Below are 14053 nucleotides of genomic sequence, written 5' to 3' on the forward strand. Positions count from 1 at the left end.
ATTGTGGCACCACAGTTAAGCATGTTGAGTTTTTTATGTTAAAGCAGGGATTCAACCTTTTTATTGTGTATGTAAAATGCAACATATTCGCCACAAAATTACAGCACTACTCTTTGGTTCTTGAATGAAATAAATGAGAATCCATAAATAAATCTGTTAATTGTTTTGAGTTAAGATCAATTTTAAAATAGTATAGCAACATGTACTCCTTTAAATAGTATAGCAACATGTTTCATCCCCATCTCAATGGGAGTTGTGGTTGAATGGACTGCAGCAATGAGACACAGCATCTGGAAGTGAAGTGGAAGTGAGTGTGAATGCTGGGTGAAGCAGCAACCAGGCCCCTTCTCCTCCTGATGTCCTTCACCTCCTATTGGCTGGGTTGTTTGGCTCTCATGCTCCCCTTCACCTCATCCTGATCTATTTAAACTCATCATGGGGTTTTCAAAGGCCTCTTGCAGTTTTCTGCAGTCCCTTCCTCATTCCCCTTAGTTGTAGAACAAGAGCTGTGTTCTTTAGGAAGCTGCAGTCTGACTCACTGCCTGCTTGGTCCATTGGGCCAAATTGATCCAGTTCTGCTGATATTTTTTGCCTTCCTCACAAAGTCATGGAGGCCCGGTTGGGTTGAAAGGAAATAGGCTTGATAGTTTATGATTAGAAAAGGTAAGACTGTTTAGCTCATTGCAATTTGTGGCTGGTGTTCAGTATGGACAAAAACTAAAAGGGCCAGCTCCCAGGGGTAAATGAAAGATGGAATTTTGTAGGTGGACAGTGTTCCTCTAGGAAAAGGGGGTACCTGAAATATTTGTGATCTGCAGTTCCTGCCTTGATACTCTCTTCCCCCTCCTCCAACTTCTCATGGAAGGTCTATTCCAAGTTCTTGATTTGTGTTGGGATCTGATAACCCCACTCTGAACCCAGTTAAATGCCAGGTATGTGAGAGTGGGGATGGGCATATAGTGACCCCTCCCATGTGGTGGTAAATTAATAAAGTTTGAGGCCTGCCATTTAAATCCATCCCTGTGCTTGTCATTTATTTGCCTGTTTGGCCTGATTGATTGTAGTGTAAGACACAACCTATTTGGCAATCAAAGGATAATATTCCCCTGTTTGTGTACACATGCTTGTGCTTGCTTGATGAGAGCTTGCATGAGTATAAACAGAAGTGTAGCCACAGTAGCACAGGTAGTAACAGTGGAGTCATGGCTGAGCTCTGCGGAGTACAAACCCACCTGAAACCAGTGGGTATGTGTTCGTCATGGCTCAGCCATGCCTCCTTTGCTGCTCCCAGTGCTACCTCAGCCATGCTGTTGTTTATACTGACTCCAGCTCTCATCAAGCAAGTGCAAGTATGCCTACACAAACTGGGGAATCATACCCCTAGCTCATATAGTAGATGTAGCCTTTGTTAATTCATTGAAATCTTGTGAATAGGCTACATTTGAAGACATTATTAAGATCACTAGTAATTGTTTACTGCTGTTCTTCATAATTGAAGGAATTTGCTTTAGCAGAGGCTGAGGAATAGTATTCTACTACAGAGGATTCCATGAAGAATGCCCTCTTTCAAATTTAAGACCATCTCATATTGTTCTCAGTGGGACTGAGAAAAGGCTGCCCTTAGCAAAGATGGATCTTGCTTCCATACATATCTTCTCACAGAGCTCCTCTTCACCTCCTCACATCATAAGGTACTAGCTTCTCTGACAGTGAGTTTGCTTTCCTTGGGAACTATTGGAGGCAGTGGCCATTTTGATAGTGGACAATTATTTTGAGTTTCTCAAGGTTTTGTGCCTCAGTATCTGCTGATAACCTTTCAGCTATGAAAACTAATGGCAAAAATGACCATTAATCCTCAGTATTTCTTTTTAAAAAATATTAATTGCACCAGAGCTACACAACAAGTAGGGCAGGAAGTATTTTTGTGGGGCAGTATGTAGCATAATGTGGAGCTCAGGATGGTACTTTGTACGGCTCACAATGCAACACACAATGCAACAGTCTCAATGTCGCCTCTTCAACTTCTTTCCCCTATGCCACCACTTCCACTTTCCCGCACCCCTCTGTCTGGCACAGTGGCTCCTTTCATACCCCACCACCTGGCCCACTTGCTCCTCCAGGGATGCAAGAGCCTTGTTCAAGCTCTGGCATAAGTGATGTCTGACAATGCAGGAAGGATTCAGATATAAATACCTTAAACTACCTTCATCTCCAGCAGATTTTGAGAAGGGTTTTGAACTTTGAGAAATCCACCTTTGCTGTCTTTTTTTCCTGCAAAGATCCTTCTCATCACCCACTTTGAGAGAACATGCTTCTTAATCAGCATGGGAGCAATGGTAGAAGCTTCCTAGCCGCATAAAAGAATCCTCTTTCTAAATGGCAGGCAGTACTTGCCACCTTAAATCTGTGGTTCTCAACCTTTCTCTTTGAGGCCCTGGCAGCATGCTATAGAAACTCCACAGCCCAGCTGTGCCACAACAACTGTTGTTCAGCATATAAAACCCATGGCACAGCATTAAGGGGTAGTAAGCTTTATCCCATGGTGGTGAGATTTGGAGCCCCAGGCTGCAGTCCTGCGTGGTGGGGCTTTGCTTTCTGCCCTGGACCCCAGCAAGTCTAATGCTGATCATACTTGGAGGACCCCCTGAAACCTGTGCATGGTGCTGCAGGGGGCCTCAGACCTCAGACTTACATAGATAATTGTTTATGGATGAAAAGATACACAGAACATAAGATTTCTAGAATATATTTCCCAGTGGAGCTAATTTTTTTTAAATATATGCAAAGATTTTCTTGCTCAAGATGTTCAATTCTATATAGCTCTTCTTGGCAAATGTATTAACAGTTCTCTTACTTCATCTGCATAGATTTCAGGACATGTTACTGATTGAATGGTACAGAATCCAAAGGTATGGGGTCTTTTCATCAAATCTGTTTTCCAGAATAGTCATATTTCTCTTTTCTATTATTAAATCTGGCTGTGTATCTCTAATTGTATGACTCAATCAAACTCTATCCCTTTGATTAGAAGGTAAATATAGTGCCACAGCTTTTACTAAGTGGTGATTCTCAAGTTATGCTAAACGTAGTTTTTATAGAATTATAGAATGCACACAAGAGGAAATATTGCTTTGTATGCTTTGTATTTAAAAAAAAAAAAGTCCCAGCAATAACCAAAGCCATTGAGAAAAGGAGACAAGTTAATTGAGTTAATTTTAATAATAAGTTAATTTTGGAGGAACTTGACATAGTTAGAAACCAATTAGACTCCTTCATTTAAACACAAGCTAATAAACCCCTCCTTCCTTATTTGGCGTCAGCTTTTTGAGCAGGGTAATAAATGGGAAGTGAACATTCAAAAGGAATGGGGAAAGAGGAAAACCTTTTAATTTGTTTTAAAAAGAACATTATTTTCCTTCTAACTCTGTAAATAGAATACTTAGCTTAATTAAAATAGCACTTCTTCAAGTGGTAGTCTACATGCCCTTCACTCATGGTACTGTGTGCCTCCTGTTGCCAGAAATCAGAAACTTTTCCTGCTAGCTGTCCCCTGTCCATCCTTAGATGCTCATGGAATGCCTGCCCCACAGCTGATCCCCTGGGGGAATAAAAGGGTGGTGCAGACCAACTGCTACTCAGTTCCTTCTAATGCAGCCTTAGGCTACAGGCAGAACATTTTAGCAGTCCATTATCTTTATTTTAAACTCATTAGTTTAGTCTGTTGTAAATATTTGTTGTTTTAGTCAGTTAGCTTTAGATTAATTTTTTGTTAGTATTTTAGTTTTAATTAGTATTTTGAGATAAGTTTAACATTGTTAGGTACTGGTAATGGGGTGTGCAAATTATTAATCTGTAGCGTGACCGTGGGACCCTTTAGGCCTAGAGGGGAGTGCTTGTGTTGTCCATAGCCAATGGAGTTGAGGAGCTGACCTACAGCAGGCACAGACAAGGCTTCCTGATGCTAAAGGTGGGAGATAACGAGGTTCCTCACAATCTTGAGTACCTCTGTGAAGCATCATAGTCACTGGTAATTAGGCTCTCTGTATGGTCTCTTTCTGATTTGTGAAGTATAAATTCCAAGGATCTTTTAAAAAAGGATCTTTTAGGCAGCTCTTGAATGTGCAATGAATCAGCAGCCTTGGGACTGAATAAATTTGTTCCTTCAAAGGGTAATTCTTCCACTGTATTCTGAACATCAAGTGGAAAGCCAGAGGACTGAAGTCATGAAGCTCTTGTCATGACTATCACCAATGCAACTGAACAAGTAGCTGTGTCAGCTGCATCTGTAGCTGTTTGTAAAGCAATTCTGGAGACTAAAAGTCCTTCATTAACAACATTGTGCATTTCTTGTTGAGATTCCTGAGGTACTTTATCCAAAAATGCCAACAGTTTTTGCCAACAGACAATCATATCTAGATAGAAAAGCGTGATAGTAAGAAATGCTTGTTTGGAGTACAGCCAAGGAATACCTCTTTCTACCCAGAAGATTGTCTACACCGCAATTAGACTGCCCCAAGATGAGTCAGGCTTGTGGGACTCAGGCTAAGGGGCTAGTCAGTTGCAATGCAGATGTTCAGGCTTGAGCTGGAGACCAGGCTCTGGCATTCTGTAAAGGGGGTGGGGTCCCAGAGCCCAGGCACCAGCCCAAGCATCTACACCCCACAAGCCCAAGTCAGCTGGCATGGGCCAGCCATAGATTTTTAATTGCTTTAGAGACGTACCCACAGGCTCCTTGTTCTTGGGAGTCATTTTATAAGGCGCAGCTTTGTATGCTGTAGAGCAGCAATAACCACCAAAGAGGTGGGCAATCGATGGTTATAAAATGTTTCAAAGTTCTCACTGGGAATTTGATATGTCCTATCAGCTTTCTTTGATGTAACTGCAATAATTGGTGGGGTTGGAGTTAAAGTGTGCACTGGTTCTCATAACTAGTCATTTAGTGTATGGCTACCCTGTCATGAGCAAAAGAATATACAATATCTAAAAGCTTATGATATTTGTTAGAAATCACCTCAAGTGGTATTTCCAGAGCTGCTGCAGTCTCTTGAAAAGGTATATAATCAACCAGAGATAAGTTGTTACCATTAACCCTTCAAATCAGGAGGAAGCTATGACAATATTTTGCCCAAAACCTCATGCCTGTAGAATGAAAAGGATGCTGCATTCTTTAGATATATCTAGAGTTTTAGCCTTTTATCTAAATTGAACTAAATCTAGAGTTTTAGCCTTTTATCTAAATTGAACTTCCAAATTTATTATGGCATATGCCAAGAGTTAAAGGTAAACAGATTTATTCTCAGAAGCTTTCAAATTGAATTTTAAGACATTAAATTGTGTTTTATGCTTGCAGATCAGGATCCCCCATTAGTAATTAAGGCCCATTGTACAGGAGCCCAAGTTGCTTCTGTAACTTCCTTTAATACTACCACCATTTTAGAAATGAGTAAGGCAGCGACATGAGCTTCTGTTCATACTTTCAGAAAACATTATGTAATTGGACAGGCAACTTGAATAGATAAAGCCTTTGGTAGATTAGTACTTAGATCTGTCTTTATGTAAGACTTCAATACACACCTCCATCTGTAAACTGCTTTTCAGTCTCTAAGAGTGGAATTCCTAGATAAACACTCAATGAAGAAAAAGAGGTTATTTACCTTATAGTAATTGATGTTCTTCGAGATGTGTTGCCTCTGGGTTTCTCTATACCAATTTTAGTTCATGGCAAGCTGGGGTATGAATCTATGCAGCAGTAGTCTGCTGTGGACTTAAGCCTGGTCTACACTACAGAGTTAGGTGGACATAAGGCAGTTTACATTGACCTAACTCTGTAAGCATCTACACTAAAATATCCCTCCCGTCGATGTAAGTCGCCCACAATTCTGACATCATAACTCCAGCCCCATGAGAGGTGTAGTGCTTAAGCCAATGTAATTAGGTCAACGCATTGTCTGTGTAGACACTGCATTGCTTACATCATCTCTTGCTGCATAGGGCTGAGGGCTGTTGCTGCAAGCACTCCTGGTGAGGACATGTACCACTGACCGAACATAGTGTGGACTGCAGTGGCTGTAGTTGATGTGACTTAAGGAGAGGTCCTGGAAGACTGGAGAAGGGCTAAAATAGTCCCCATCTTTAAAAGGGGGAAAAGGAGGAGCCCAGGAAGTATAGACTGGACAGCCTGACTTCGATACCAGGGAAGCTACTAGAACAATGTATAAAACATTTATTTTGCAAATACCTGGAGGGTGAAGGGCTAAACACTAGCAACCAGCATGGATTTACCCATGAACAAATCATGCCAAAACAGCTTGATTTTCCTCCTTTGATAGGGTAACTGATTTGGTGGATAGGGGGAATGCAGTGGACATAATATATTGGACTTCAGCAAGGCTTTGACACAATCTCTCATGTCATTCTAATAAGTAAACTGGGGAAGTGCAGGTTTAGCCAACTACCAAGTGGATACATAATTGGTTAAACAGCCACAAACAGAGTAACTATTAATGGAAGGAGGTCTCAAGTGAGGATCTGTTCTGGATCCAGTGTTCTTCGACATCTTTAACGATCTACATGTAAGAATAGAGAGCATACTGATCAAATTTGCAGATGACACAAAGCTGCGGGGGGAGGGTTGCCAACACTTTGGAGGATGGAGCTAAAATTCAGAGGGATCCTGATAAACTGGAGAACTGGGCTATAGCCACAAAATGAAATTCAACAAAGACAAATGTAGGGTCCTACACTTTGGGAACAAAAACCAAATGCCCAAATATAGAATGGGGTATAACTGGTTTGCACTGCTGAGAAGGATCTGGGAGTTGTGGCAGATCACAGCTTCAACATGGGAGTCAGCAATGTGATGCTGTTGCCAAAAAAAAAAAAAAAAAAAAAAAAAAAAAAAAAGCAAAGGCAATTTTAGGTTGCATTAACGAGAGGCATAGCATGCAAGTAATGGGAGGTCACAGTACTGCTGTACTTGGCACTAGTTAGGCCTCATCCAGTGTATTGTGTCCAATTTTGGTCACCAATGTATAGAAGGGATGTGAAGAAACTGGAAATGATCCAGAGGCGAGCAACAAAGATGATCAAAGGGATGGAATGCAAGCTATACGAGCAAAGGCTGAAGGAACTGGGTATGTTTAGTTTGGAAAAGAGGAGATTGAGGGGGCATAACGGCAGCTTTCAAATACTTGAAAGGCTGTCATAAAAAAGAGAACAGTTGTTCTCTTTTGCTGCAGAGGGCAAGGCAAGAAGCAATGGGTTTAAACTACAGCATAACTGATTTAGATTAATTCTCAGGAAAAACTTCCTAACAGTAAGAACAGTAGGACAATGGAGCAGACTGCCTGGGGAGGTTGGAGGTTTTCAAAAGGAGATTGTTGTGGATGGTTTAGACACAACAAATCCTGTGTTTGGCAGGGGTTAGACTAGATGACCCTTGTGGTCTCTTCTAATCTATAGAATATATAGTAAATTTATACTTTGCCATATGTTATCCTATTTTTATATTGAATTTTAAACAGGTTTATTTTTTAAAAATAAACTTATTTGATTTAAATAAAAATAGTGTAAATAAAATAACTTTTTAATTTAAAAAATAATTATTTTATCCACCCTGTTATTAAATGATATTGTTTATATTGTTGTATCACCTAAAGGGCACAGTCAGGTTGTGGCTCCATCGTCTTAGATGCTGTACAATGTATACAAGGCTTCTGATTTTTTATTTTAATCAATTAGCTCTGATAAAACAGCAGTGAAGTGATTTTTTTTAGAAGAAATTGGTGTTCATCCAGTAAACACCAGAAAAACGCTGGAAATGGTTACTTGTAATAGCCAATGGTTACTTGATGGACCTATCCTCCATGAACTTACCTAGTTCTTTTTTGAACCCTGTTATAGTCTTGGCCTTCACAACATCCTATGGCAAGGAGTTCCACAGGCTGGGGGTTGGGGCACAAGAGAAGGTGAGGGCTCTGGGCGGTGCTTACCTCGGGAGGCTCTCCGGAAACATCAACATGTCCCCCAGCTCCTTGCCTCTGCGTGCAGCTCCCATTGGCTGTGGTTCCCAGCAAATGGGAGCTGCGGAGCTGGTGAAAGGGGTGGAGGCAGTGCGCAGAGCTGTCTGGCCATGCCACCACATAGGAGCTGAAAGAGGGGGATGTCGCCATTTCCGAGGAGGCACAGAGCCAGGTAGGCAGCCTGCCAGCCCCGTCCCCCCATCACCTGCGCTGCACCTGGACTGCCCATTCAGCACCCTCAGACTATCTAAATGGGCCATCTTGATGATCACTACAAAAGTTTATTTTCCTGCTGATAATAGCTCATCTTAATTGGCCTCTTACAGTTCGTATGGCAATTTCCTTGTTCTGTGTGTGTGTATCTATATATCTATCTATCTTCTTACTATATGTTGCATTCTATGCATCTGATGAAGTAGGCTGTAGCTCATGAAAACTTATGCTCCTAATAAATTTTAGTCTCTAAGGTTCCACAAGTACTCCTGTTCTTTTTGTGTAATTTTGTATCATATGCAAATTTTGCTGCCTCATTGTTTACCCTTTTTTCCAGATCTTTTATGAATATGTTGCATAGTACTGGTTCCTGTTCAGACCCCTGGGGGACACCACTATTTACTTCTCTCCATTCTGAGAACTGGCCATTTATTTACCCTTTATTTCCTATCTTTTAATCAGTTACTGAACCATCAGAGGACCTTCCCTTTTAACCCATGGCAGGTTACTTTGCTGAAGAGCCTTTTCTGACTTGTCAAAGGCTTTCTGAAAATCTAAGTACACTATGTCCACTAGAAAGAAAAGGAGTACTTGTGGCACCTTAGGGACTAACAAATTTATTAGAGCATAAGCTTTCGTGAGCTACAGCTCACTTCATCGGATGCATTTGGTGGAAAAAACAGAGGGGAGATTGATATATACACACACAGAGATCATGAAACAATGGGTTTATCATACACACTGTAAGGAGAGTGATCACTTAAGATAAGCCATCACCAGCAGCAGGGGGGGGAAAGGAGGAAAACCTTTCATGGTGACAAGCAAGGTAGGCTATTTCCAGCAGTTAACAAGAACATCTGAGGAACGGTGGGGGGTGGTGGGGAGAAATAACATGGGGAAATAGTTCTACTTTGTGTAATGACTCATCCATTCCCAGTCTCTATTCAAGCCTAAGTTAATTGTATCCAGTTTGCAAATTAATTCCAATTCAGCAGTCTCTCATTGGAGTCTCTTTTTGAAGCTCTTTTGTTGAAGGATAGCCACTCTTAGGTCTGTAATCGAGTGACCAGAGAGATTGAAGTGTTCTCCAACTGGTTTTTGAATGTTATAATTCTTGACGTCTGATTTGTGTCCATTCATTCTTTTACGTAGAGACTGTCCAGTTTGGCCAATGTACATGGCAAAGGGGCATTGCTGCCACATGATGGCATATATCACATTGGTAGATGCGCAGGTGAACGAGCCTCTGATAGTGTGGCTGATGTGATTAGGCCCTATGATGGTGTCCCCTAAATAGATATGTGGACAGAGTTGGCAACAGGCTTTGTTGCAAGGATAGGTTCCTGGGTTAGTGGTTCTGTTGTGTGGTGTGTGGTGTGTGGTTGCTGGTGAGTATTTGCTTCAGATTGGGGGGCTGTCTGTAAGCAAGGACTGGCCTGTCTCCCAAGATCTGTGAGAGTGATAGGTCGTCCTTCAGGATAGGTTGTAGATCCTTGATGATGCGTTGGAGCTTATGCTCTAATAAAGTTGTTAGTCTCTAAGGTGCCACAAGTACTCCTTTTCTTTTTGCGAATACAGACTAACACGGCTGCTACTCTGAAATATGTCCACTAGATCACCCTTGTCCACACACTTGTTGACACTCTCATAGAAGTCTAGTAGATTGGTGATGCATGATTTTCCTTTACAAAAACCATGTTAACTCTTCCTCAACAAATCATGTTCATCTATGTGTCTGACAATTCTGTTCTTTGCTATAGTTTCAACCAGTTTGCCCGGCACTGAAGTTAGGCTTACTGGCCTATAATTGCCAGGATCACCTCTGGAGCCTTTTTAAAAAGTTGGTATCACATTAGCTATTTTACAATCATCTGGTACAGAAGCTGATTTAAATGATAGGTTACATACCACAGTTAGCAATTGTACAATTTTCCATTCAGTATGATAAACACTTAATTATTTTCCTTGTTAACTCAGAAAGAATATGCAAGGAAGAAGCTGTTTGTTTAAGTCATTGAACACCAGTGTGTAGTTTTGACTGAATACTTATTTACAGTTCTAGAATAAAAGGAGACAAATTTGAATATTTCATGTGTTCTGGGTCCAAATGTAGGAGAATGCTTGATACTTGCTGAATTGGCTATTTGTTTTTACTACTGGAAGAAAAATGTGAATGAAAACCAACCTGGCAATCAGTCATCATATAAATATGCTTGTAATAATTAATGTAATCCCAGCCCTGAGGCGTGGCTGAAGCCTTTTTCCTTGCTATTTGGAGTGATTTCTCTCTTCTCACTTTAGGAGTCTGAGTCCTGAGTTATCTATCTTGGAACCTAGTGCCTCCAACCAAAGGTGCCCCTTATAGTGCCCGGAACACAAGCAGGTTTTCCCTGGGGAAAATGTTTACTAACAAATAATATACTAGGACAGTAGTCCAATATGCAAAAAATAAAATAATCACTATTCCCAAAGTAACAGTATAACAGCAGAGGGAACTTTATTAGGTACAGGGAGCAAAGTATAAGGGATAAGGAAAGAGAAGAAGTAACTAGAATAATAAAATAATATCTTACACCCTTCTCCTCCCAACATTTACAATGGGCCCAAACCTCCCTGCTCCCTCCCAAAGCCCACCTAGACAGATAGTGAATTGAGAATCAATTTTTTACTGGGTGATGCAGCACTGTAATTGTTGGCTGGCTTAAAACTCACAAATAAAATAAATAGACATAGGATTCCTTATGAGGTCTTCACTCCTAAAAGGATAATTTCTTCCTGAGGCTCACTTGTCTGTAGTCCAATAGAAAATTAGGTTGGCTCTTGGTAGCCTGACCTGGAATTCCTCCTCAGCCTCCTGCATAGTTGGTCTCGTGGGCTGACATCCTTTAACAATGCAGTAACCACCAACAGAGTTCAAAGTTTCCCTTTGGGTAGGAATTGAGTAGTTTAATGAGGACCTTCCAAGCTGTGATGCTTCTCTCTGGTCCACCCAACACCAACAATAGCCAAAACCGAAAGTAAAACAAAATCCTTTGTCTCAGAGTTCTGATTTATGAATGGTTCTTGTAATAGCTTTCAACTTGTTCAGTCTTCACCCTGAACTCTAGGCAATTTGGGAAATTTAGTCCTCAACCTTTGTAACCATTGCTGCTGTTGTACACAAGAGAGTCTCCTTGAGGCTTAGAGTAATGTGACTGGAACAACCAGCTCCAGAGAGGGTTACACTAATTAAAGTTGTTTTTTTTTCTTTTCTTGTTATTACTTTATTCAATAATAAACTAGTTTGTTCTTTGTTAAAAAATAAACAAGTACTGTTTACTCTGAAACCTGTTTCTTTGAATATCCACCAAGTATTTTAAATTCATTAAAATTTCTTTTTTTATACAGAGCTATGATAAATGTTTTCTTGGCTCTTCAGAGACAGCTGATGCAAATAGAGTGTTTTGTGGTCAACTTGGAGCAGTATATGTGTTCACTGAAGCACTCAATCCAGCACAGATATTTGCAATACATCAGTTAGGACCTGGATATAAGGTAATAACTTACTTTATTTCACAAATATAAAAACAGTTTTCCAATTAAAAACACAATGAGGTATTTTTATTTTTTTAGCCAAAGATTGTTTGAATGCACCTTTTTTGGAACTGCTTGAGTAGAGCTTTGTGAAATGTTCTCAATGAAATATAAACCGTATCTGTTTTTTTTTCAAAACTTCTTTACCAATCTGAAATTCAACTAGCTTTTTAAAAGATTCACTAAGTTTTGTTTTCCTTTGAATACTTGAATGTACAATGTGTATTTGGGTCAAAAAGAAACCATGTGAAATTGCAATTCTATTCTATTCAAACAAGGGAAATCAAGCCTTTTTATTGTTTTGTATCCTAAACTCAGAGAGAGGTAACAGACCAAGACTGATCAAAATGTAACCATCTACTCTTATAAAGTGCAAATTCAGAGTTTCAAATGGTTCTACAGTTGAAATATCAGTGGTCGTTTGGTTTTCATGGTTGTGCTGATGCCATCATGCTACTATTTTTGGCAAATTGATGGTACTTACTTTACTTTGTTCTCTGATAAAAGCAATATTTATTATTTTCTGTGGAAACTGTAAATAGCATTATTTTAACTGGTTTGTCTAACTCTATCAGTTAAAGCATGAGGATGGCAGACAGAACTGGATTCTATTCCAGACTCTTCTTTGGTGACATAGTGTTAATCTTTTTGAGCCTTAGTCTCCCTGTTTGTAAAATGGTAAAACTTGTGATATTGTTTTTAAAGCGCTTAAGTCCCTGAGAAGTCAGGTGCTATGTATGTACAAAATACAGAATTTAAATTAACAGATCAAAATAAGCTAAGATACCTTTAAACTCCATTAACATTTGGTATGACATCTGGAAAATGATCCTGTAAAAACAATGTTGTCATGATATACAGTGAGACTATAAATGTGTCTCATGCTATATGTATTATATAAATAGGAGAGTAATGTGAAATACATAGATAATAGGAAATATGTCCTATGTGACTGGTATATGTAGGTTTTTCTGGAATTCAAAACAATCGTATTCACTAGCAGTGAAAGAAAACAGTACTTAGTAGACTGTGTATGTTAATGCTTAGCAGAATGAAAGTTGATTTAGTTCAGTGTTTTTTGTGTCAAGGATCCTGTCTCATTTATTATGTTTGACTACAGAGGTGGTTGTAGTATATAGTCATTGGCCAACACTTGCAGTGATATTGTGCAATGAGATGTAAGCTTTCCTTTATAGAAAAATTAGACATCTAATCCTGATGGTTTCAGAGTAGCAGCCGTGTTAGTCTGTATTCGCAAAAAGAAAAGGAGTACTTGTGGCACCTTAGAGACTAACAAATTTATTAGAGCATAAGCTTTCGTGAGCTACAGCTCACCAAATGCATCCGATGAAGTGAGCTGTAGCTCACGAAAGCTTATGCTCTAATAAATTTGTTAGTCTCTAAGGTGCCACAAGTACTCCTTTTCTTTTTGCGAATCCTGATGGTTGTAACGATAATCTTGCAAAAGTTAAGGATAAATCAATTCAACAATTCCTACTGGAGTTTGCAGGAAGTTTGGAATAATAATTCTGGGATCTGTGAACTCCAAAACCAGACAGTTTAAATAGCAACATTGTTAACTCTTTCACTGTTGATCATTTTATTAGAATCATACAACTACCAAGTTTCTCTCTCAATTCCAGATGATCTGGTGCATATCCCTCATGCTGAAAGTGTTAGTTGTTTCACTTCCGAGCTGCCAAAATCTCACTTCCTTCTTGTCAACTTCTATTATGCATTGTAAATAAAGTTGCTGTTATACAGAGAACTAGAAAATGTAGTGACGGTGTATAATGAAGTATAATATTACAGTAAATGGGTACTGACTGTATCACTTATTTTCATATTTAATTTAAAAACTCGATTAAAAAAGCTTCAGAATTTGTAGTCTGCCACATTAGAATACACAATTCTGGAAACTTCTCAAAAGGTTTGTAGATCAGTTCAGATAAGTATCCAGACATTGCCCAACTATATGAAAACTCTGTAGTTGTTATCCTGGGCTGGAAACACTAGAAGAAATTTTTTTTTTAGTGGCTTTTCAACCTCTAAATGTCTGTGCTTGGATAGAAAAACAATTGAGATGAACAAAAACACAAAAGTAAAGATCATACATTTTAGACAAAGGTTGGGGGCATTTACTTATCTCTGAGCTATTTCACCATCTTGGATCTGCTGAGCAACTTTTAGTTATAAGCCCTTAGATGGCTTGTGCTCCTAATAAGTAGTGGGGTTGTAGATCACAA

General features: G+C 39.5%; 1 protein-coding gene across 2 annotated transcripts in view; it reads left to right on the forward strand.

Annotated features, from left to right (window-relative positions):
• The window catches only part of NBEA (neurobeachin), an 835554-nt gene that overhangs the window by 225915 nt on the left and 595586 nt on the right, over positions 1 to 14053 (forward strand). For both annotated transcript variants that reach the window (XM_038414552.2, XM_038414563.2), the window contains exon 8: positions 11622 to 11768. In XM_038414552.2, the coding sequence (XP_038270480.1) occupies positions 11622 to 11768 (147 nt within the window). The remainder of the gene's footprint in view (positions 1 to 11621; positions 11769 to 14053) is intronic.

Source organism: Dermochelys coriacea, chromosome 1, assembly GCF_009764565.3.
Source record: "Dermochelys coriacea isolate rDerCor1 chromosome 1, rDerCor1.pri.v4, whole genome shotgun sequence".
In the NCBI taxonomy this organism is placed as follows: domain Eukaryota; kingdom Metazoa; phylum Chordata; order Testudines; family Dermochelyidae; genus Dermochelys; species Dermochelys coriacea.